Source organism: Saccostrea cucullata, unplaced genomic scaffold (genome assembly GCF_032062105.1).
Source record: "Saccostrea cucullata isolate Sc308-1 unplaced genomic scaffold, CSIRO_AGI_Scuc_v1 ctg38, whole genome shotgun sequence".
Lineage (NCBI taxonomy): Eukaryota > Metazoa > Mollusca > Bivalvia > Ostreida > Ostreidae > Saccostrea > Saccostrea cuccullata.
In genome coordinates, this window is record NW_026937075.1 from 513,568 (window position 1) to 540,486 (window position 26,919).

General features: G+C 33.6%; 1 protein-coding gene across 9 annotated transcripts; it reads right to left on the reverse strand.

The window, feature by feature from the left end:
* On the reverse strand, positions 1–26,919 carry LOC134247236 (protocadherin-9-like). Of its 9 annotated transcripts, none has more exons than XR_009987789.1 (6): positions 25,262–25,311; positions 6,707–9,364; positions 3,409–3,501; positions 1,466–1,583; positions 638–1,180; positions 1–427 (listed from the first exon to the last, which is right to left on the reverse strand). XR_009987789.1 is itself a non-coding variant. In XM_062729591.1 (6 exons), exons 3-6 carry the CDS (start codon positions 9,335–9,337, stop codon positions 945–947), a joined length of 3,078 nt encoding a protein of 1,025 aa, XP_062585575.1. In that variant the 5' UTR covers positions 9,338–9,364; positions 25,262–25,311; positions 26,840–26,919; the 3' UTR covers positions 1–944. The 9 variants fall into 9 exon arrangements, 8 of the variants coding, with proteins under 8 accessions (XP_062585575.1, XP_062585579.1, XP_062585576.1 ...); XM_062729591.1 differs by adding an exon at positions 26,840–26,919 and having other exon boundaries at positions 1–1,180; XM_062729595.1 differs by lacking the exon at positions 25,262–25,311 and adding an exon at positions 19,941–20,117 and having other exon boundaries at positions 1–1,180.

Below are 26,919 nucleotides of genomic sequence, written 5' to 3' on the forward strand. Positions count from 1 at the left end.
AAAGTTTTATTCTTTATTGATATGTAATTTCTAAATTGCAAGCAATCTTCATATAAAAAGTTCATAAAAGAGATTTCATCAAAATTCCAGTCTGTATGTACAACTCATTCAGCAGTATATAATAACAAAAAAAAACATTGAGCATTACCACAAATATCAATCATATCATACAAATCTCATACATCCTTCACAACATACTGTAGCACCCAGCAATATGGCAGAATATTGAACAGAATTTTCATGACAATATTTTTCTTCTCATACACTGAATTGCCTGATGGATACTTCGCAAACTGATTTAATAATTGGGATTTTATGTCCAAATAGTACCATATATACCAGTGGTATACATATACAAACTGCAATGGGTGGTCCAAAGTGAAGACTGTCTATAATGTTATCTTGTCTATCAGGAAAGATTTACAACCTACAAAAGAAAGGAAAATATTATATATAGGCATGAGGTGATACATTCTAAATCTCTATATTGAAAGGTTAGGTTCATGGTAATGATAAACTTTGATTTTGCCTTCAGTAGCAGACACAGAGACTGTAAATGTATTTAGATTTTGACAATATATGGCTTCTGTCAAAGATTGACTTTCACTGAATGATAAGTTCCAGGCACAGTTCATACCTTTGACTTGTTTCATATCAAAGGAAACAGTTCCCACTTTCTGAATTCTGGCAGAATCCAAACAATGGAGGAAAATTGGAGGGTGATGATAAATTCATGGGTGTTAGGGGAATAGGTTGTCCCTGAGATCCATTTCTAAGGTTTTGTTCAGCACACATAATACAACAATAAAAAGATAAACACATTCAGGACGGACAATTTGAGAAAGAAAAGTTTTGTGTCTATAAAGATCACAAGCTGTTTGTGTCAAACTTTCTTTGGCCACTGCGGAATCACAATGAGTCAAAATGAACACTAGGGTTAAAGGTCACACATAAGAGGGGAGACAACTCTCCGATCGTATGGACTCTTGAGAATGTCTGTTAATTCCATGCTTTTTCTCAAATGTCTCTCTGGGCGTTAATCCTGTGTAATCCTTTTTATTGCTAGCACTATTGTCAGATTTGGGGGGAGGCCTTGTACCCCCTCTGTCTGGTGGGGTGTTCATTATGGGTGGGAATGATGAGGAGCGAGAGTATGCTAAATGGTTCGTCTTCTGCTCATCTGAAATAAAAAAAAAAATTGTTTTAAAAACATTGAAAATGCTTTTTCTGAAAATATTACATTTGAGTACATGTACTTTCATACATTATGCATTAATATAGAAAATAATCTATGTACTAAAACAATTAATTATGACTATTATGTAAGTGCAGAAAGAGGTGGAGATCCTGAATTGTTCGATTCCAGTGTATGTTGGAATAAATAGTGGAATAAAGTTACCATGGTTATATATGATATATACTGTGTATAAGAAATAGTCCCTCCTAAGAGGGTGTGTCTGTTTACCTGGTGCGTTACTATGGTGATTCATCTCGACATCACTCCCTCCTCGACCACTGTCACTGGCCGTCAAGTCCGTGGATGTGTCACTACTGCTGTCATGGGAACCTTTTAGCAGATTATTCTGTAAAAATATCAAAATTATGCGTTATACAGTAGACTATTCTGTAAAAATATCAATATTATCAGTAATATTTTAAAGATTTTTCTGTCAAGGTATGAAAATAATTCTGAATCATCATATTTAGCATATTAGACTGTGAAAATTTGTTAATAATATGAAATATTTTGCAGATTACCCTGTAAAAAATATGAAAGTAATTTGTAATATCTAGCATATTATTCTGTGAAAATATGAAAATAATCTGTAATTTTAAACTCTCTCATGCCCTCGCTTCAAAGTCTGATCAATTCAAAGCTCTGATAAAAGTATCTTCTAATTTTATTTTTGTTAGTGTTTTTTTTATCCAGATTTAATATATACAGAAAATTTTTTACAACCACGCTACATTTTCACATATTTGATGTTTGCTGGTTTTGATAAACCTTGTTAAAAAGATTTTTTTGGATTCAAAGAGCTTTTTTTAATCTACTTAACAAGACAGAACACATCAAATAAACAAAGAATTCTAATGAACTCTAAGGTTCTTTCTCATGAACAAATTAATTTGAAGCTAAAAAAGCTAAGAAGATAACAACTTGTAGATGTGGTATTTATCCAAGAAGATAGTCATGGAGGATGGTAATTTTAGAAAAACAGGGAGATATGGGGGGTTAATTATACATAGCCTCCCGGGCTAATTAGAAATGGAGGATATGATAGATCCCAGAGACAGGTGTCGTACCTTAGCTTTCAGATGAAGCAACTGACCATTACCGATTTAATGATATCAAAACACACCCTTCCCAGGCTAACATGTTAAAACTGATTGAAAAACATCTACCATTGTCAAGGTCATGCACGGAGAATCAAAGCCACATAGTCTCTATAATGCGTCTTGTGAATTTTATCGGTGCTTTACTGCACAGAGGTGTTAATGCCTGGCTTTCAGTTAGACAACATCTGCATCCTTTGTTACGATGACAACAAAATCTGCAATATGACCACCAGCAAATTATGGCAGCTACTTCATGAAATTAAAATTTCAAGGACAAGAATAACAATAGATATAATTCAGTCATTTTTTCTTCTCAGTTTTCAGTTCATTTAAATGGAATAGTACTCCAGAGAACTAATCAAGTGAAAGAGGATCCTTAGCGATTTAAGTCAATGTTCAATTCTTCTCTAAACGTGTAATGTATCATTTCAGTTTTTGATAGTCATAGATCACATTTCCCATGGATTTGTGACAACTAATTGAGAGGGCCGGGAGAGTTTGTTTGTTCATTTACCTGGCCTAATGTGATCATTACTGCTGCAAGATGACCATTTACATTGGACTAAAGAGGAGGGGCACAATGGAAAACCCTGCTGGAATCAGGGGACAGGTCAGGAATTATGGACTTTAATGGTCACCTAATTATAGGTGAAAATCAATACATCATTGCCCTAATTACCAGTTCTTAGCTGACCCTCACAAAATGACAAACCCAAAATGACAACTTCTGCTTCAGGAAGTCTCTCCTTTAGAATTTGTTTGTTTGAAATTTTTTAGTCACACAAAATGAAACTTTTTTGACCAAAAAAGTAATTCTTTAGAGTGGACTACTTGTGTATTTGAGCATAACGACAAAATCTGTACAAAGTTGAGGAAGAAAACGATTTGGAGAGGGAATGTTAACTTCAATATTCTTTACCAATATACTGCTTTAAATAGAATACAGGATGTATCAGAAAGTGACTTGATACCTTTCTGTCAGAGTTTGGGTTGATACGAATATCAGAAAGTGACTTGATACCTTTCTGTCAGAGTTTGGGTTGATAAGAATATCAGAAAGTGACTTGATACCTTTCTGTCAGAGTTTGGATTGATAAGGAACTGGCCGAACTGAAGCTGTTTTAATTTGTCCTCATCTGGTCCAGGTCGGAACACATTGTAATTCTGTAGGGAATTAAAAGGAAAATTTATTTTTTGTAATTTTAGATTAAACAAAGGCTTCACTATTTGTTAATTATTCAAAATGCACCTCACTTGAAGTCACTTCAGAGGTATTGCATATAAATTACTGCACACTGACAATGGAGATGACAACGCACTCTTTGTATTTGCACACTGCAGAGTCAGTTTTCATCTATCAATAATTCAAATATTTGAGAAAAAGGGTAGCTTAACTTTGATGACATACACTGTAAAAAATGCGCTTAGAAAATAAACACTTCCATTACGTGTTTTGACCTAAACATGTATAAGATTGTGTTTAACGGCTAAACACTTAGGTCTAAATGTGTGTTAGATTGTGTTTAACGGCTAAACACTTATGTCTAAACGTGTGTTATATCTAAATGATGTTAAGATTTAACACATGTTTAGATATAAGTGTTTAGAAATTGAACACTTTTCTGTGAAGTACAGAATTATCTTCCCGGAAATGACGCATATATATTCGAATGATAAATAGAGCGGTTATCGAAACAAAGGAAATCCCAATGTTAGCTAAAGAAGATGGATTAAAGGAAGTGAATGCTAATCAAAGTGATAACCATGAAGAGATTGTGAAATGCATTTAAACTGCAACATTACTGCGATAAAAGGTATGTTAACTATTATTTTTATTTTACATAAATTGACCAAGATGGGCTAAGTAAATAGACATGCGTTTGCACATGTAGTTGTAGATCAAGATTACCTTTGGTTATATATTGCATTCCTGAAATCTAGAAAGGAGTACATTATATATTAGAATATCAATAATATCTATAACAGTATCAATACTAAATAGTGGTTATATAGACGAGGTTCAATGAAAGTAAAACAATAATAGCTATCAAACATGTAAACAAAAAAGGTAATACAAATCCAGCCAGTGAGGAGCATATTTTGATAAATTTTGAATTTCTTTCTTACAGAATATGGTCCACATCGAACTTGAAAGCAGAAATACACGTATCAGAGAAACTGACTCTCCATGTCCACACTTCTTACTTTCTAGGGGAAACTGAGTTTTGTGAAGTCTGCTGTTCGTTATAGCTTTGAACAACCTAAAATATTCTCAAATAATAACAAGTGGATTACCTACTGACGGTCACAGATGAAAATAAATTATGCGTGTGTTGCTCAGTGAAAAATTGCTGGAAGTTAAACTTGATACAGACATGAGGAATAACTGCTTGCTAATCTGGTTAGAATTAAAACCAGCGTGTAAAAATATAATGTATATTTAATTTAAAATTCTTTATAAAAAATCCATGCTTGAATGTTCATTGAATAAAATTTAAAATGTAAACAATTGTTATTTTTTCAGTTTTCTTGCAGGAAGACAACGAAAACATCCAAGTGTTTAATTTGTAAACATGTATCATAACATGTTTTGTAAAGTGTTTAAAGTCTAAACATGTAAGTGTTTTGGCTCTAAACACTTTCCATTACACGTAATGAAATTCAATGTGTTTAGAATTTCAACGCATCCCAAAAAGTGTGACAAGAAAGTGCTTAGGAAAGTGTCTATCATCTAAACACATTTTTTACAGTGTATTGATTGAATTAATAATAATTGCCTTTTTATCAAGAAACAGAATTGTCAATATGTAAAGGTTAGAATGTCCTCTACGAGAGGATTGGTAATAAACTGAGTTTAAATTTTTCAGTCACATTCATTTCATTTTAATATGGTATGTTGTGAAATTACACTAGTAAATAATATTGTGAGAAATTGAAAATCCAGTCTATATTGTCACTAGTTAGAAAACAATTATCTAAAAAGTTTTTTCTTAAAGATTCACAGTTTTTCTCAATTAATGCACAGGCTAGTAAGTGGCAACTCTGAATGACATCTAAACAGAATAACCTCTATCACAATGGAAAAGAAACCTGAGAAATATGACTTTTTAAACTTTGACTAAAAAAATGTTGATCACAATTTTGACACAGCTAAACCAATTTAAAAAAAAATTCTTGATATTGGCATGTCACATCAAATCTTTGCATGAATGTCCGTTAGTCCATTGCATGAATCACCCACATGTAAAGAATCTCGCATTACCACTGGACTGGTCCTGACATACAGCATCAACTTACTGAGTTTAAATGAGACAAATTTTAATGAGGAAGGCCAAGCAATCAGACATTTAAATTTCTCAACACATTTCTATATCCTATTTCAGTAAAGACAATGGACTGTTAGAAAGCCTAAACCACAGTCCAGGACAAAAGACTTGACATAGAGGGGGGACAACAAAAACATAACCTATACCCTAAATCTGATACAAAATTAGTCATCGATTTATAATTTCTACTTAATAATATTAAAACCACATGTACAAAACTGTGTACAAAAATATGTTATTTTTGAAATGAAAAAAAATATGCTCAAATGTGAGAAAATTAACAGTTGGTGAGTTATATCTGCATTGACCGTTAACTAAGTCTTTTTGTCCAGGTCTGTTAGATAACTGTAAAAATCTGAAGATGACATTAAAAACCCATTTGTAGAAAGCATGTAATTTGTGGAGAATGGGAATTTTCTACATTGTTAGACTGTGTTGAAAATACACAAAAATCTGAGCATTTCCCCTGGGGTCAGTCTTTAACACACACAAATCTGTGTCAAATACGACAAAAGAAGTAAAGGATAACAGTGACTTATCCTGAAATCTTGTCATAATGACTAGAGAGTCCGCTAGATTTACATAACTGATAACATACAAAATTCAGTGTTAGGGTGTCAATACAGGGACATAGTACCACGACACACAGTTAACAGTCCAGAACAGGGAAGATACTATCACCAGGAGTTACAGTGGCTACTTCTCCCTATTATTGTATCCCATTTCTCTCACAAATTCTCACAAATACGGCCATTAACTGGGTTGCCGTGACTAAACGGTGGCGATTTAATTCAATTTTGCGAATAAATCATATCTCTATAAATAACAATTACCATATCTACCGTAAGTAGGTAAAGAGTTTAGCCATAAGACACATGCTATTTTGAATACCAATTTCATAAATGATTTTGACAATGTAGACACAAGGAAAAACAAATCTATTGAACACTATTTCTGATGCATGGGTAATGCTGTGTGACATGTACTAAGTCCCCTTAATGAAATATGTGTATATATTCTGTATAAGTTGGTATAAAGATTACTTGATCATCTACAATGGAATGGCCAGACATGTCCAGTGATTTGTCCAGTTCGTCTTCCAGTGAGAAGCTGACTTCCTTCTTCTTCTTCTTGCTGAGCTGCTCCGGGAAGGTGTGAGCCTGGTTCTGGTAGTATCGCTTGTCTATTCCCTGGAACTGCTGTAAGTTACGCAGCTTTTCCTGCTCGCACTTCTTCTCCCGATTCCGTCTGTCGTTACGTTTGATGATGATGATGACGGTGATAAGGACCGTAGAGAAGAAGATGGTGATGATGACTACAATGACGCAGATGACGACATATTTGCTGTTGGATTCCTCCTCAGAAAATGGTTCCATGGATACATTGGTGTGTGTGAGAGTTACTTCCAGCACACACAAAGACGAAAGAGATGGATCCCCTTGATCAGAAATGGAAATATTTAGTCTAAAAATGGAGTCTTTCTTAATAATGAATGTATTGTCATAGAAAAGTTCCCCCGAGTTAGGATCCAGTTTAAAAGTCTGATGGCCGTTTCCGCTGAGAATTCGGAAGCTGAGGTGACTATTTCTGCCGCTGTCTGCGTCGTAGGCCTGGACGGTCGTAATGAGGGAGCCTATTTTGGTTAAGTATGGAAGACTAACAGTGCGGTTATACTCATCAGGGAAAACACATTTTGGTGGATTGTCATTCACATCATCAACATGTACCCTCACATCTACATTTGTAGATAGAACTTGATTTCCCTGATCTCTTGCAGTCACCGTGAATGTATAGAATCTTTCTGCTTCATAATCCAGGGGTTTCTTTGTGAAAATGCTCCCATCACTTCTAATGTAAAATGAATCGGACTCATCATTCAATGTGTAAATAATCTGACCATTCAAGCCAGTGTCCAGATCCATGGCATAGACTGTGCCTACTTTAGTGTTGTTTAAGTTCTCTGGGACTTGAAAGTTAAACTGAGTAACATTGAATCTTGGCGTATTGTCATTCACATCTTGAACATTTACAATCAGCGTGGTGGATCCAGTAAGAGGGGGGTTTCCTTGATCCACGGCCAGGACTTTGACTGAGATCTGAGGGGTGGCCTCCCGGTCTAGGGGTCGAGTTGTGACAATAACACCAGTGGAGGTATCTATATCCAATCCATAATCTCCATCTAATGTATATCTAATCATTGCATTCACCCCGGAGTCCTTGTCTTTGGCGAGAACCTCTGTAACTCTTGTTCCTGGTGGTTTGTTCTCCTGGATGAACACCTGGTAGATTCTGGCGACAAACGCTGGTGCGTTGTCGTTATCATCCGCGATGTTAACAGTGAAGGAGAGGGTGGAGGACATGGAGGGGGTCCCTTTATCCTGACAGGTGACAGTAACAGGATACGACTTCACCGTCTCATAGTCCAGGGAGGACTTGACCACCACCAAATATCCACTGGATCCTATGGCCTGAAGTCCAAAAGCGGCATTTGATGAGGAACAGTCCACTTGCCCATTCTGGCCTGGGTCTGAATCGGATACTTTGATATGAGCTATGGAGACATCCTCCTTGGTTCCCTCTCTGACGCTTACAGAATGGCTGCCATTACCTCCCTCAAAGAAAGAGATTTCCATGGAGGGGGCATTATTTCCAGCATCTAGGACATTAATAATGACTTTGGCTTGGGATACTCGGGCTTCCGCACCATGATCAAAAGCTTCAATAAAGAATTCGTACAAGTTTTGCTCTCCATAATTCAATGCAGAAATCACTTGAATTTGTCCAGTCTGTGCATTGATACTGAATTTAGACTTGATAGCATCTAAATCAGACCTCATACTAAATCTATAGGAAACTCTTCCATTGTCCTGAATATCTTTATCAGTAGCAACACACTGTAAAATATTGGATCCAATGGTGATATTTTCTTGGACTGATACATTGTAAGTAGTTTGGGTAAACACTGGTGAGTTATCGTTAATATCCTCAATATCTACATGAACAGTAAGAACCCCGACATTGGGAGTGGAACCTCCATCCAAAGCCCGAATGTTAAACTGGTAGTAGTCCTGCACTTCTCTGTCAAAGATCTGCTTTATAACAACCCTGATAAAGAAGCTTCCATCTAAAGACTTTGTCACATCTAGTTCGAAAGGTCCATTTTTTGGTACTATCTCATACATCTGGACGGAGTTGATCCCGACATCTTTGTCCGTGGCGCTGGGTATCTTGTACGAGGTTCCAATGCTGCTATGTTCAGGAATACTCAAACGCATAGAAGAGGGCTCAAAAATTGGAGAATTGTCATTTGTGTCTTGAATTATTATTTGAACAGAGAAAATTTTTGTGTAAGAGAATACTTTGGACCTCACGGTAACAGTTAAATCCCTCGTACAATCTTCTTGGAAGTCACAGATACTCTCGCGATCTATCGATGTGTTTGTCCGAAGGTCACCAGAAATGACTCCTATGTCAAACAAGTTGTCAGGATTGGCCAAAAACTGGTACCTCAGAGAATCAAACTGGTCTTTTGAAAGATTTGCGGCTAGATTGAATGCATTCGGTATGCTTCCTACAGTGTGAAGTCGGGGAATCCCTTCCTTAATTGTGAAAGTCACGAGATTCTGAGCAACAGCTTCAGCAAAAAGGCACAATAGAATGAACAGAGAAGCCATGGTCGTCAATCTTCTATCTTGTCATTTCTGAAACGAGAAAAAAACACTGTAAGTTTCTCTATGAATCAAATGATTTGATGATACAACAAGTTAAAAATCCTTCTTCAGAATTTTTTTTGAAAACAAAATGTTAGGGAAATACCCAGTGGAGATAAGTCCGACTAAAGTGAAGTCAACCTGCCTAAGAACCTGAGTGACACTCTGTACAGACAAGAGTTAATGAGCTGATGGGCCTTCCTGCTGATCTGACTGAGACAAACCAGTGAACATTAGCATGGCCACATGTTACACTGGACACAATAGGGGCGAGTGTCTCAATATACCTGGGCCCAGGTGTAGAGTTGGCCAGGTAGAGCCACACTGATACCATCTAAACCCACAACTGATGAGTTTGATTGAATAATGCTTCTCCATTGATCAGCTCTGATCACAATCCAATTGCTCTTAATTGATTTAAAAGATTAAAAAATCTTAGTTGGTGGTATAAACAATTCCTGAACATTTCTTTAAAACACCTGTGCACCAGTATCTGTCTGCAGTTCCTCCTGATGTGAAAATCTAAGCCTTCCTTTGTTTTCATGTGCTGTGGGAATTATAAATTTTATTCTTCAATAATTAATGAATAATCAATTCCTTTTCATTGACCACCTAGACTATGCATGGTCATTGACACTGCTGTAAAGCAGGGAATTTCAATTTTATGGCAAATTTACCCAAGTGAACTAGCTCTATTCATGATATCATAATTATGAAAAGTAGAATTTTTCCAGCTGTCACAGCCTAATTATACTTAACTACTGTTAATCCTAATGGATAAAAAGTTACTGAATTATCTGTTTTTATTTTATTGTTAATTATTTCCATATAAGACTAATATTAAAAGAATTATGGTCAGACATCTTTTTGACCATCATCCAAATCTGACCACTCAGTATTTTCTTACTATTTTACCAGACAATGGAAGACAAACACAATATTTATCTTCCCGGGAGAGACATTTTATCCTTTTGTTGTCAGTAGAAAATTTGAAACTTATTGGAATATTGTCCCCCTGAATTAAAAATGGTCTGCTCAACGAGGAGTCCTTGCTACCGGTGCGAGTCAATATTAACTTTTCCCTGAAGTACCCCCCTTCTGCTCCTAAGTGGCTACGGTCCCCCCACCATCCCTCTCCTAGGGGCGTCCAGGCATTTAATAATCTCTTTATTCTACACTTCATGCTTATTGTTTATTTACAAATTTTCCCTGAAGATGTGTTGGTCAACATCATCCTTTGTCCACCTAATGACCACAAACGGGACATTCTCACACCAGAGTACTGCAAGGCATTCATGACTAAACACTGTTTACGTATAAAAACAAAAATATAATATTCTATTAAAAGGGAACAATCTCTCCTCTGATAATATTTTATTATTTAATCTTAATCTAAATGAAGTTGACAAACACATTTGTGTGAAATTAAAAATTCATGTCTTAATTCGTAGTGTTTAAAATGTAATTAAAATTCTATTTAAAATCAAATGTGCATGTAATTAAAAGGGCTTTGGTAAAAAGCAGGAACATAAACTCTCGAGTTTTACTCTGGATTATGTCAGTTCCTGGAGTATTTTTTCTCCTTTTGGTTCCCTGACCTTACTAAATGACCCTTGATTTGACCCCTGGCCTATTGCTGTCCATACCATAGAACATTAATTCACCATAAGTCACAAAAATGACAATCCTGTCAGGGCCCTTGGGGACCAGCGACCATTTATCAGCCCTGTCAGGCCACCAGAACATTAATTGATACTTATGGTCACACAATTCAATTACTGCACTGCCCATTACACAACAGACATCTCATCACAAAGTGCATGTACATTCCACTTCCCACTACATAGGGGAAGTAACCCTTTCTGCACCTTCCCTTTTCAAATCCAGGGAACAATTCCATGTTCAATAACTTTGTGACTTCCAAAAAGATTTTTTTCAATAAATCAGGACAAAATATTTGACAAAAAATGTGTAAAAATAGTTAGGAAAAAAGCTTTTTCACAGATCTTCATAGTGTTAAACAAATAAATACAATAAACATCTGTGTACCATAAATTTTATCTCTTTAAATAACCATACTATACCATGTTCATAAAAGAAAAAAAAATTAATAAAATGATTTTTACCTTTGATATTTCCCTAGATTTTTTTTTCACTTTGATATTAAAAAAATTCCAAGTTAAAATATTCCCGATCACTGCTTGATAAACCTACGTAGCACTAAAGAAATTCATTATGAAGATGTATCCCTCAACTAGGATGATAAATAAGGTCCATACTTGAACCAACACAGGTAAAAACAAAAGATCTTTTGGTCTATATAACAGTCATTAAATCTTCCCTCCTCTCTCTGAGCTGGCGACTCACTGATCCATTCCCATCATCCATCACTCCTAACGTAAAGAATCGCTCCATCCTCGATTTGTAATTTCCTCAAATATCCGCTAAATTTTTAATTTCATTGTAGTATTTTTTTCTTTCACATATTGGAAAATAGACCCAAAATGCTTAATTCTTCCTTATTGAAGTTTCAAATAAATTATTTCTATCTACCAAATATTGACCATTACTTAAACTAATGAAAGAATGAAAATTTTAAAAATTCCTGTTATATGACATAAATAATGACTGCACTGATTATAAAGTAGCAACCCTAGATACCTTTCTCTCCATATTGCCCAGAGACCAAACACCCCTTGTTAATTCAAACTCATACAGATAAGATAGAGATTGAGGCCCATTGTCAATACAGGCTTAATGATATCAAAGCTGGACCCTGGCAATGGCGAAATATGGGGATTTGTAATAAATTGTCCCTCCATTAATAGCTTGATTCAAATTCTGCCAAACTTTGAATGAGGGCCCAATATGGCACCAATAAATGCCCCTAATATCAGCCCATTTATAATTCTATCCAAATATACAGACTACAACTTTTTATGATATTGACAAAGCCTAAGTTTCAATGCTATGATAAAAGATAACTCACCCCCATAAAAGAGGAGACCACTCTATCCGATAAAATCTTCACAAAATATCTTAAAAGGGGAAATAACTTCAGAGAATTCCCACCTTTTGTTATTGTTACTGCAGCAATTAAAGCCCAGTGTTAATTGCCCGAGCTGTCACAGGTTGACGCAGTTCCATCCCCTTGAAGTAAAACCCTAGCTTTACGACATGCAGGTGAGGATGGGACAAACAGTCCGTTACACTGACCAACGGCCATAATCTTCACACCAGTAGCTTTAACGACACATCGTACATCTTAATAATTCTCTCTAAAGGACGCTCCAAACAAACACTTCATCAAATCATAATCAGCCCTATCAAAACCTCACAACAAAGGCACTTCAAAACCATTGTAATACAGTACACACTCATACTGAATCTGAAGCATACAGTACCTATGATTTATAACAGTGTAAAAATAATACTGTCCATGGACATGAAAGTCCTGCATCAAAAGGAACGTGCATTTAGTGGTTCAGTATGTATATATGTAAAGACTATATATACATGTATGAAGGAATTTCTTTTGGTCATTTCTTTTGATTTTATATTGAATTTAAAAAAAAATCATGTGATATATATCTTTTAAAACCACCCAATAAAAAAGGAAAATAAATAATTCTTTATACATGTATAAAATCACGTTATTCATGAATCTTATTGATAAAATAGAATTAAACAAATAAAATATTAATTAATATTCATAAATGAATACAATTTTAAATGTTATTCTTTAATTTAGAAATTGATTTTTTTTATTTTGAAAATTAACATAAATCAGTTTGAAAATATTTTTCTCATATTTTCTCTATAGTCTAGTGTTACTTTAAAGAAGCTAATTATCATGAAAATTTTTATTTTTCAATGAAAAAGAATTAGAGATATATTTTTCTCCATTTCTGATAAATGAACATTCAAAAACAATAAACATTATAAAACAAAATCTCTATAAAAACTTCAAGTTTAAAATAAACTTGACATATTTTATGTTATAAGCATAATCACTAAAAAATTACTATACCTTTAAATTCTGTAAAATTTCCCAAAAAAGCTGGTGAAGTGAGGAGCGAAACAGAAACAAATGAGCCAGTACTAGTGGAAGCTGTCCCATAATTCATAGCAGTTAACGGAGAACTGACAATGTGACAGCTCAGTGATGAAGCTACATAGTCAGGTGTGTGAAATAGGTCATCAGATCTGACCCTCATTAACAACCGCTTCTTATAAATGAATACATAACACTAAGGACAAGAAAAGACCAGAAAACTTAAACCACTGTCCCTCAATCTGCATGGAGCTTTATTAGAATTACACAACATTTTGAAGTAAGGCGTTAGATTGGAACTGTTTAGTCCTTAATTCTACATTAGGTGAGAAAATGATTAGGATTTTACACACTTCCAGTTATAAATTAAAAACAGGGAATTCTAGGGACCTAACTGAGATTAAAGGTAAATTTTTCTCCAATTAGGCCTATCTAATTCTACAAATGTGTTATAAACTCACCTTACCAGAGGATCACCTACAAAAAGCCATCAGCTTATACCGCGCTCCACAGGTGACTAAAAGATATTCCAGGTAGGAATCAACACCTTACAACTCCCCCCAAAAATAAGACACTGAATAGAGTCTACATCCCAGACATCATGTAATCAAGTGTGCACAAAAATTCAAAATCTGCATGTTGACTTCTCTGTCAGATAATACAGGGGCACTAATTACCTGTACATGTGACATCTGCAAACAAGTCTAATAAAACTGCCAGACCCCTCTCTCCCCCTAAATGGTCAGTCACAAAGAACAAGATAGCTTAATTAATTAGTCAGCCATCGTAAACAACAGTTATAAGTAGGTAAATAACTGTTTTATAAAACAGGAGAATGGGAAATAAAGGCTGTCATAAGCCTCCCCCATACAATCCAGCATCATATAGAAATCATAAACACGCGATCGTTAACATATTTTTAAATGATAATTTTCATTATGTGGTTTAATAAACCATAAATATCTTGTTCTCAACACAATCAGACAGGATAATAAAGGGTCGTAAAGATTAAATCTTATTTAATTTCAATTTTTTCATCATAAAATTCTAATGAAGAATATCATTAAGATAAAAATAAAAACATCTTTCCTAGGATTTTGAATATTTAAAATCACATCTCGGAAAAAAATAAAAAGAAATTCATATATCCTTTTGTTTACAATTCTTAAATCAAAATCTCAACTCACCAAGCAAGCAACTGTTTCTTTTGAAGAATCAAGAAATAAGAATTCCATAACTTTTCAGAGACTTTTTATGTAGAAGATCTAAGACTTTGAAGATTGCATCAAACCCTGCCAAGTGGCTTCGGTCCCTGTGTGCGCTGTTTGATTGAACACTTCACACCTATAGCACACCTGAGATTAGCCTGCTAAACATATCTGTTGTTTTTTCAATGATTGGTAAATAAACATAGATAACCTGTAATCAAAGCTTCACACTGGTCACAATGATGTCTATGATAACATTATACAGACATCAAAGCCGTCGGACGGGCCGTGATGAAGACCTCTCACCTGTATCTTACCTGTATCAGGACTGATTTACTGAACACACAAAGCCTCTTGTTTCCTTGTTACAAGATCTCCCAAAAACCTGATGAAACTTTATCATATGGTAATCCTCAAAACTATGCCACAGAATCCAAGAACGACTTTATCTTTTATCACCAAAATTCACAAGTTTTAGCATCATACACTAGCTATAAGGTACTTGATCAGGGTAAATGCCTGTAAGTTTCTGTGGCTATTTTAGAAGTTCTGCGGCCGGGTCCCAGCCAGAAGCCCGTGTTCCACTTAAAAAGTGTCCTGTAGCTTAAGCTGATGACAGTGGACGCCAGTCACTTCATTATTATGTCAGCTACTCTCCTTATTAAGGAGGTCAATATTTGTTTAAAATCTTCAACGAGTTTACCTACACTGTGTAATGACAAGGTATTCCAGATATAGAGATTACAGGCCTCTTCTCTCTGTGGGTATGTACAGAGATCAAATAGTCAACATTCAAGTCCAAAGCCAGGTCTCATTAGTCAAAATTATCTTCTTTTTAAAAAATGACCACTAGGCACTTACTATTCTAGACCCAAAAATCTGAGACCATAAGTAAAAAGAAGCATAAAATGGCAATTTATGACTATTTGAATAGATAAATATTTGCAAATCTAATTTATCAAATTTTAAATACATGTCTCAAAGAGAAAACTTTCACAGAACTTGAGATGGAATTTTTTTTTCTCACAGCAAATGAAAAGGTTTGCTATAATTTAAAATATGCAGCAATGATGAGAAAGTTTTGACCTGATAGGGAGCATTTGGGTGTCTTCTTCTGATTCAAATTGGCCCGTCCAATGTTTGCCCAAGGATATACCTAAATCCCTATGTAGAGATCATTTTTCAAAATCTTAAATCATTTCAAAACATCAAATATATTTATAATACAGTTTTAATCGGAGACATTTTTTCAAGTTTAACTTGTCTTTGGTGTGAGAGCTTGCCAATTAAATGAAAGCGGTAAGTAAATATTGACGAGTTGATCCCAGAAATAAAAGGAGGAGGGTCAATATTTGGCGGGATAAAAGAAAAAAGGTTTGTAACAAACTGATCTCTTTAAATCTCCGAGCAAACTTGTCACAGGAAATCGTCCAATGGGAATGCTTCCCTTTACAAACACAATCAGTACTTGTCATAACTGAAGGATGACAGAAGTTTGGGGGAAGAGTCAGGTTTCTAAGTTTACAAGAAGACCCAGGAGTAAAAAGAAAACTTTTGGCTTATACCCCTCTTAGGAGTTTTCTCAATAAATACTTCAAGTTTTTACCACTTGACGAAACATACAATTAATAGACAGGCATTTTTTTAATGCACTCGCTAAATATCTCAAATGCCGTTTTTCTAATAAGGCTAATGATTACATCAAAAGAACAACATGGACTTTTATCTCTGTAGAGGTTGTCTAATTATCAAAAATAAATAAGATCGTATTTCACTTCTAAATTTACCTCCGCATGAATAAATGCTTTTAATGTCGTACTTTATACATTATCATGGTAGAGAAAATGAAAACTCCCAGAATTAATGTCTAATATCTTCTTAATGACCTGCCCTCTTACTTTAAGGAAAATTAACAGATTAAATGAAGAACTTTCTTCTAATGAAAAATAAAGAATTTATATTTACCTGAGAAACAAAAACTCCTAAGTGTACTTTATATACAAACTGTGTACCGTCTGAACATAAATGAAAAATTTGTATTTACACGTAGGAAAAAAACAAGAAAGTCAAGAGTGACTCTTGAAATTTTAACGTCTGCGTTATCTCCTGAATGATCACTTTACGTAGAAGATGGTGTAAAATGACTGCATACTGACCCCAGGGAAACACTCTTGTCTTTGATGCTTCATTTTAAACTCATCAAGCGAAATGACTCCATCTCCAGGACCACTTAGGAGAAAATATTCTGAACCTGATAATTCTCAAGAGTATATTCGGAGGTTACTAAAATGTAATCTCTAAGATTTCTCTCCTCAGAACCCATTCCCACCCTTACCTTACGGACATCCAGAAATAGAAGGTGAACCCAGGTAACTATTAAGATCCAAATAACGCAATCAGCGTGGTCATTAAAAATGAATTTAAAAATAATGTAACATGCAGATTGTTCCGTTAAATGTAATGCACCTTAAGACACTCCCCTATATATATTCGAAGAGGACATCACGCTTTGTTAGTTTTCTCCACTCAATGACTTTAAAAATACCCCAATTTTATTTTTAATGAAAAAATAATGAGAAAGAAGAGTCAAAATAAGCAATCGCGACCTGACATTTCTAATAAAACTTTGGTAAGTTACATGACAACTTTAATCCCCTACCTTTGTATACCCTATACCTTCTAACCACTGGATCTATTGCATGAACTACTGGGTTAATCCCAGGAAGATGCCGCGGTATATTGGAAGTCCTCGGACCTAGTGTAACAAATCCCATAATATAGAGTTGCAGATTTTAATACAATTTAAGGGACCTCCCACTGCATCGAATAATTGGAAGAGAAGCAACCTAATATGCTGCTATCGGACAAATCATGGACTGACGGCTCATTGACTAAATACACAGGCATCCGTGGACCTAAAGTTTACCCCTTATCTACCCCAAAAGATTTTATCCCCTATCTGATTGTTGTTAAATTTTTCACTGATTCCCAACAATAAAAAACAGAAACTTTAATTGAAAGCATGCAAGAAAATCATTGAGATAATTGATTTATCCTGAGATTATAGTGATGTGGAGATATTTGCATTAGACACCCCCTATTAAAGCTGCTATTGTTTTGCCTTTGAGAAAGTCATTTTCTGCTCCCTAAACCCAAACGTTCCTCTGACCATTTGACCCATGCTAAGAGCACATCAGTTCTCAATGAGTTTTCCCTTCATCTTCTAATGTAAACTTCTTTACTTTTCACATGAGCAATATTGTAAGAACACAGACTAATTCAACACTACCACATGCATTGTCATAAATAGATAACAAATGCTGAAAAGTGATTACTTTTGTAAGCACAAAGGGGGCCAAACTTCTGAGCAAATGATGTATTAGATTTCAGTGTTTGTTTTTGTGAATTGTTATTGGGGGTTGGATGCTAATTTTCTATGAGTGACTATGATGTATGGATATGAAACAGCTTGGTCCACAAAGCCACTGGAGTGGTTATAGCATTGTAACTAAACAGCTGCCAGGCAGCAGCCAAAATAAAATAAAACAGTGCCTTATCTAAACAAAAACAGGTCCAATAAATAAATAAAATTATAAGAAAAAATTATGCGATACCTTTGAGTAAAATAATTTAGAAAACTTACTTCATACAATGTAATTCATCCATGTACTCCAGAACTGTGAAGGAAAATAAGATTTTCTAACAAACTTAGTCACACCAATTGTGTTTAATGTGCTGGAAATTAATTTTAATGTGTTCAGCCTACACGATAAAACTATTAAACAAATCCCCCTTCTATAAAACCATCATGTACTACATCCTAATTACTCGTGTCCAAATGATCTGCGGGCTAGCCCTATCTATCAGATAAGGAAATCTCATTTTTCACTCTCAAAAATCCAGATTTTTCAGAAAACTAGATTCTATAGTGAAGTACCTCAGGCCAGAGGTTGACATGCTTGAGAAAAAGCCATTTCTCAATTTCAAAGGAACCACCTCACTGAACAGGTTTGGAATAATCTATAAGATAAACTCTGAACATGTTTACCAAATCTTGTCATCATTTGATGAATACTTTTTTGGCCTCTTGTTAATATGGTGATATCAGTAAGTATGCAGGCATGCTTTCTAAAACTTGTAGCCTCTGACATCAAAGGATCCATTGTCTACAGGGGGACTCTCTACAGCATACAGGACAAATTCTGATTTCATAGAATTATCTACAGAGCAATCAAAAATTAAATGTGTCTTGATCTCCAAAAATAATTTTCCCTAACTACTTCAATCTGGACATATGCTTTATAATCTTAATAATTATCTTTTTCTAAGGTTTTTATGATTTAAAGAAATTGAAATCCTACTGATACAGAACATATTATCACAAAAAAAATCTTGATAAATTTTTTATCATAATTTTAATTTATTAGTTAAGATTTCTGAAAATAAATTATAAACAGAATAGAAAAATGTGTGTAAATTTTTCTCTTCCTGTACTGGTGCCTTAATTTCTTCCTTCATATTGTGAGGAAGCATTTTTCTCTTTATAATCCTTTAACCTTATAGATCTTTACCATGCTAAACACCAATTCTTCAACATGTGTATATATTTTTTTTCCTTCAATTTTTTAAAATTCTGATTACAATTAATAATACATTTAACATTTTTTATTCTTTATTCTAAAACTCAATTAAATTGTTAACTTAGCTAAATTGAAAGAAATAATATTTCTTGCAGAAAGGGACTTTTCAAACTTTTCAGCAATTAGTATGGCTACACTTCTACAAATTTACGATGTCAAAAGCCGTCATCGATATGGTCTGTTCATTAGTGTATTCATGATACTTGTCAACAGACCACAAATCAACCATAAACACCACCATGTGTTAACTGTTTAAAAAGTATGCCATAAACCTCACTATATACCACAAACTTCTACCCAGATCCCCCTCCTGTGGTCTATTAAATACCAATTTCTTAGGCTCACTCAGTAATCATGTTTTCTCTGTTAATGACACTCTTCTCTTACAAGAACTTGTCATTAGAATTAGTAGCCTCATTATTCATGAATAATGTTGAGAGATGCGTTACAGCTCCTGGGATAATTCATTAACTCTCACCTCCAACCCACCATCAATCATGCACAGTTGATGAGGTGCCAAGGTTAATTAAACATTAATTATGGACTTAAAAAAAGATTAAAAATCTAATGATGGAGGACTTGCCACTTCCATTCTTTTCATGATATTCAAAATTTTACAATATACACATGTAAATGATTTCTGTTTTTCTAAAATAAAAACTCACCAAAAAAAAATGAAATAAATTCCCACATTTAAATTAAGCAGTTTTCATACGAATCTGCATGGTGCTTTTTGTAGGACTGAAACTTTTAAAACCTGTTACAGTTTCTTCCCATAATAACTTCCTATAAAACAAAGGCTTTTTCTTCTATAGCTGAACTCATCAGTAGGTGGTACAATACCGTTCATATTATATTTCTTGTTTCTCTATGAATCTGATTGGGCAGACCGCTTCATGTATTCAAGTTTACATAATGAGAGCACGGAGGTTTAAAGCTACTTCATTATCTACTCCGCATCTCTGATTAAAATCGGTGCTGACAAGTTTATTCTTAAGATTGTCTAAATATTAAAAAACAATGTCAAGCAATGTGTACTACATCTGAAATATTTGTGACCCAGTATATAAACACAAACAGGAACACAGCCATTTAAGTTCTTTGTGATCGATTGTGTTCAAATTCAGCCCAGGCCGGTATCTTTTACGGAGGTAAAACAATAATTTGGGAGACAGGATACTGTTCCGTTACAAAAACTCTGAACATCTCTAAACAAATTAACGGCAACCCTTTATAATCAGAACAAAGACATAATGGAAAAAGAAGCTGTCTATATGGACCAAATTTTGAAAATATTGATGCAAGTTCAAATATGTATGTGGTTTAACAAAGAAGTCTAGTAAGATGTAGATATACTGAAAAACAAAACAAATAGAGGGATATTTTATTTTCAGAATCTGTTGTCATTAAGCTAAGGAACAAGAATTTACAAGTTATAGTCTTACTGTTCAATAATATTCCAGTGATAATTAATTTGTGTTTAGGAAATTTTTCAAGTTTGGTCTATTCTAATACTATATGGTCATATTATTATATATTTATTCAGTGAAGTAAGTTTGCTTGGTGCTCATGGTGAGTGAAATGATATTTCCTTCAAAATAACCAAATGCTTTAAACATTACCAGGTAGATCCTTCATAGGATAATGGCAATGAGATAAATGAAAATCAATATTTGTCATATCAAATTTTTTTTTAACAATAATGGCTCACAAGTTCCCCTTCAATTTTCATTAAATTTTCAGTCAAAGTTTGCAATAGTAATTTAATAACAACATATTTTCATTTCAGAATTAAAAATGGGTGTATTTTACGTAGAGAGTGAACAATGTAATGGTTTTAAAAAAAGGGATATTTTTTACCCAATATTTAAGATAAATTAGGATTATTGATTTTGACGATTCCATGATACAACCTTACAACCATCTGCAAAATTACCAGGTACCCCGATACAATTCATTAGACCATAAAAATAAAGAGACTAAAACTGTTTTCAAGGTAACGCATGACAAAGACTGAACAGGTAGACGATGCCGTCCACAAAATGTCCCATGATGCCTGCCTCTATGAATTGTTTTCTTGTGTAAATGATCAACTTCAGTCAGGCAAGGTTCCTGGCACTGTGTCTTGTCAGCCATGCTTGACTAGGAAGACATTCTGATGGAAAATAATGCTCTTAAACCAAACATATTAATTAATAATTCAAGTCCAGTTTCAAGAAATCTTCCGACACACGTACACAACAAAAAGGTGAAAGTACCCAATTACGGGGACACCAGTGCTGGGTGAGAAGGTTAATTAATGTAGAAGGCCTCCAATTAGTCATTAGGCATATCAGCATTTAAAAATACAAAAAAAATAAGATGCATTTATAAAGTGAAATTGTGACTGCATTTCATTTTCAATTTTTTTTTTTTAATATTTGACTTCTAGCTCATTTGCAAGATTTTACTTTCCAACTCTGACATTAGTATAAAGGTGATATAAAAATAATGCATGCTCATAGGTACCCTAAAATATTCCGGAAACGATAAAAATACAAATACTGGGATCAATATCGGAAATGAAAACAAAACAAAAAAGAAAGCAAAAAAATTTTGGAGATAAAAACTGTCAGAAATGCAATGCAAAATTCCAGAAATAAAATACCACTGAAATTGAAATATATTTAAGAGCATAAGCAGCCAATTTCATTTCACATACCCTCCTAGATAAAATTTAGACTGGATATAAGTTTTATGAGAAATGATTGTTAAACATTTAGAAAATTAGCCTTGTAAGAACATCTAGCCTTGTAGTGAGATTATTCGTAATGTCCTCAGAAGAGTGTTAACATGATAAACTACTGGATATCCTTCCATCTTCTCCTGAGAAATACTTTCTTCATGTAAAAAAAATCTTTTAAATTTGATAAAAAAAATAGGTTTGAAAGAAAAGAAAAATAAATATTTGTGTATTACAGAGTATTTTAGAACGTTGCAATGCAGTGAAATACATGTACATTTTTTAACATTTTTAACATAGGCACATCCTAATTTATGACATATTGCTCTGTCCTTGAAGAGTTACCCCCCTTTACATAAAATAAAAAAAAATCAGTCCTTAAAAAAATCTGGTTAAAAAAAGTATTCAGTGGTTATTCTATTCCTATAAATGATGAAATAAATCTTTCCTTTGCAGCATTTACCAATATTACTGATAATGTTATCTTTAAAAAATTTGCTTGTTCCTATAGATTCAATCTTCATTGCTTATTTTCTGCTTGGGGAATTTAGTTTTTGAGAATTTCTCTTAAGGAATCCTTTTCTTTTCTTAAATGCTTTAAATTGCAATTAGAGCATTTTACATCAGAAGAATATATAAGGTCAAGAAATTAGGTACCAATAGGGGTAAAATACCTTAAGGTAGGATTCTTCTCATATTTCTAATATTTAAAAATTAAAGAAATTTTCACAGAATCAAGAAGACAATATCAGTGAGTGATAGTATCAGTGAAATTAAATCTGACCGTTTTATATTTGAGGCAAGGTCAGCTCAAGGTCATTATCTTTTTCCTTGACATTAAGAATAAAAAATAACTGGTTGCCAATCATGTGATACCTACTTCTATTTCAAAAGTTTAATGATTGTTCTTTTTGCATAAAAACATTTTACTATATCAGGTTTATAGCATGATATAACCAAATTTACATAAATAATTTAACTTAACTGGATATTGGCTAATCCGAATTTTCTCTGTTTTTCTTGATTTTTAAGGATATATTAGTTATTTTCATATGCTTCCTATATTTAACTTTTTCTTATTTTCACATATAATAAAGCAGTCATATAAATGTACAAAATAATACAAAAACAAACAGTTTTGATCGTTTACTAAGAGAGAAAAAATACTTTTTATGGATTTTTGGCTCAAATCTGCACTTTGATAGGAAGTGTTTTAAAGCTGATAAAGTGCTAGTTTGTTTGAAAAATCATATTTATTTGATATATTTTGAAAGTTTAGTCCCTCATTATTAATCTAACTTACATTTGAAAATTTCTCCAAGACTTCGATTGTGTAAAAATTATAACTAAATTTATTGTTCTATTATAATTTTGAGATGCAGAAAAGAAGATATTTTCATAAGCCACCATTCCGCCAAAAATATAGTTCCTGCTAGTTTACAAATGCAGTTTACCATTTCTATTTAAAGTTGTACAATTGTGATGAGGATAGAAAAATATGGTCTTTTAAATTCCTTATCCCTCAATATATAAGACATATAAGCAAATATACTTTGAATGTTTCATCTAGTCAGAAACCAGAGAAGAATCCTACCTTAATAATTGTTGTCAATATTATAATTTTAGGACTCTCTCATCACGTCCACTTTAAAGAAACACTGGGCTGTCTTGATTGCTTTACAGGCGCTGACATTTTGATGAAAATTATTTTTTTAAAAAATGTTAACATATTAGATGTAATAACATATATAAACTGTATGTAGTTGACTAGTTTCACTTTCAAAGATATGTACATAGAATGGGTCCAGAGACTTTAGCTTCATTAAAATAGACAGCGATGAATCAGGGTGACACTTCAGAATGGCCTGGATTTAATACCTATAATTAAGATTATCATCTCCCTAAAATCACCTAGTTTTAGCCATAAAAAGCACCACATATTCTCTCCGACCCATCATCCTAAAAATTCCTTATTTTTGTCAACAGTATCTGGGACAAACATCAGACAAATCCCTAGAAATGACCAGTACTGACATTTGGTCATTTGTCACAATTAGTTACGGAATGGGTGGCATGAGGGGAGGATCAAAAGGGGCCTGGCAGGGGCCCTGCTCCTTTTTCAACTTCCTAATGGAGTTTTAATCTTACAATAATCAAAACTGACTCTCCATGGTCAAAGACACTTAGAGGCAAATCATTTCTTCCAGTGAGCTGTGAAAGGAATTAAAGATGTCCTTGAATTGGCCATCAAGACATGACAATAGTAAACTGAGCGTTCTAATTAAATGCACCACACTAACAATTAAGTTTAGAGATGGTATTCAGCCGTGTCAACCAAAGCCTGTCCATATCATGCAGAGAATATCAGAATTTTCTACATTATTTGTTGAATCTCCTGTTGATTTGTTAAAAAGTTAAGAAGTCCGACAGAGGGCTGAATTGTTTGCTGATCCAATTCTTCAAGTCAAACCATCAACTAATGACAAAATCTCAGGGATGCATGAAATGTAGTTTTGCTGTTTTGCTTGTTAAAACAACTTTGGGTGAGGTGGAATTTTGGAGATGGAGAATCCAGAAGCTGGGAATGGTGAAATGATTGATAACAAGTAGACTCTAACTAAAACATTCAAAATACTCAGACTCTACAGCTGGGAAAACTTCACAATTCAAACAAGTCATGTTCACTTAGGAAATACAAAGGAAAAGCAGCTCATTCCTACAGAAATTTTTCAATTTGATTCAAAGAATGCTCTCTTTAAGACACAATGGTTGAAAACTTTTCAGGTACCTTATGAATTATTTCATTGTAGGCTTGTCATTATAGGCTTGAAGATATATCCCCAGTGCTTGATTTTGAAAGATGTTACAAAAAATGAACTTTATAAGCACAGCTTTTGTGTCCTACATGATTCAATAGCTTTATAAGTGTTTTCAATATGACCAAGTAATTACAAAAGAAATCCAGCATAAATTTTCATACAATATTGATGCTTCTAGAGGTTGATAACTGCATGTTTACACACCTAGTAATTTTGAACTACATGCAGATTCAAAACAATTCATATCTATCATTCTTCTGTAAAAAATGTATGTAAACCAAAAACCAATCCTTGCTCCATGACTAGACTAATAAGTTTAAAATTTATCAAATCAAAATTTTAGATAAACAATTCTTCCAGAAAATTTGCACTTTCAAATAATATTAACGGGCAAATTTTTTATCACCATTCCAAAAAAAAAAAAACTCTAAATTTTAGTTCTTACCTGTTCACCTGACTTTATTTTTCCTAGCTCTATTAACTTCCAAAAGCAATCTGAAAAAAAAAATAGCATGACGACCATTTGGCATTGTGAAACCGACAGGTAGTAATGTTAATTTCAGACAGGTTATAATGTGATCAACAGATGATAATACGATTTGTTTGTAATAATCAATACATGATCAGGTTCTGAAGAAATGACTCCAACATTTCACACTGTTCTGTAAGGTGACATTAATTTTAACACCCAGTGCTTATCTCTCAGTAGGGTACAGCAGTCATTCTTAGAACAAGGCGATTTCTACTCTCATCCCCGGTATAAACCCCCCATTATAAGACTTTCTCTACTCTAAGTAAACGGTGGCTTAATGGGAGATGTGCATGCAATACTGATGATAATTACCTAGAATTCCTGATATGCATTCCTATTGATTGATTGTTTTACCCAGTTAGCTCATCCGTGACTTAGGCTTCCCATCCCCAGCAAAAAACATCCAGAGACGATCACACGTTACTTAAAATCAATGTCATCAAAGAGAGTGGGTAATTTATTATTGACAATCGACAATTATTACTTATCATGTGCTGACAGCATCACTGTCTTATTATCTTCCATAAAGTATTAAATGTGCAGTTCATTGAAGTAAAACTTATAAGTACCCACTTTACCATATACTGTTAATAATAAAACAACTTGACATATAGGAAACCCCTACACATAAAAGTTCTATTTAATTCAGTGTTTGTTAAAAAACTTGAGTCTTTCACTGATGAAAATACTCTTGTCACAAGAGTCTAATTTTTTTTTATATAAAATAATTCCAATACAATTTATACCCAATTTTTTTTATAACATAGATCTATATAATATATTTCCTTGCATGCTATTGTTAAATATTGAATTTATTCCTGACCAATTACATTATTATACCTTAACTGCTGCAGAAATTAATGGAGAAAAGCTAAATAAAATCAATGATGAACATTTTATTTTATTTAGAGTCTTTATATTTTACAAAAATGTTACCTCTACATATTATATAGGCGTACATTGTAAATGTCTAAAAAAAATTTTATGAAACATCCAGTATCAAAATGTAATTTTTCATAAAGAAAATTTATCTAACTGGGATAAAATCCTCTTTTTTTTTTTTTAGATCAATAAGAATCAACAAAATTTCCCAGTGCAATTATAATGAGGACAATGGCATATATTACTTGGCCAGGTGTCATATTTCTCCATTATTTATAATGAACATATGACAGATCAATGTGTGCTGATTTGAACAAAAAATACTACATCACATCTCATTTGTAATATCTAGCACATGTACAATAAGCCTGAAATTTCTGAATGAAATACTAGGAATTAATTCTTTTTAAATAAACTCCAATAGAGTCAACATTTAAATTCCAACAATAAAAAAATATACTAACTCTATAACTTTTATCATTAAAAACATATATGTATGATAATAATTAACATGTTATAAAAGTTGTAAGTCCTAATTTTTTTTTTGTTCAAAATAAGACAATGAATTACTTAAATATATAAGTTTCATTGTAATAATCACATACAAACCTTAGATTCAGATCCTCTTCACCCTGTGAAGGTTAGGAGATTCTGTGGGATAGAGCTCTCATTGGTTCTGGATCATCAGC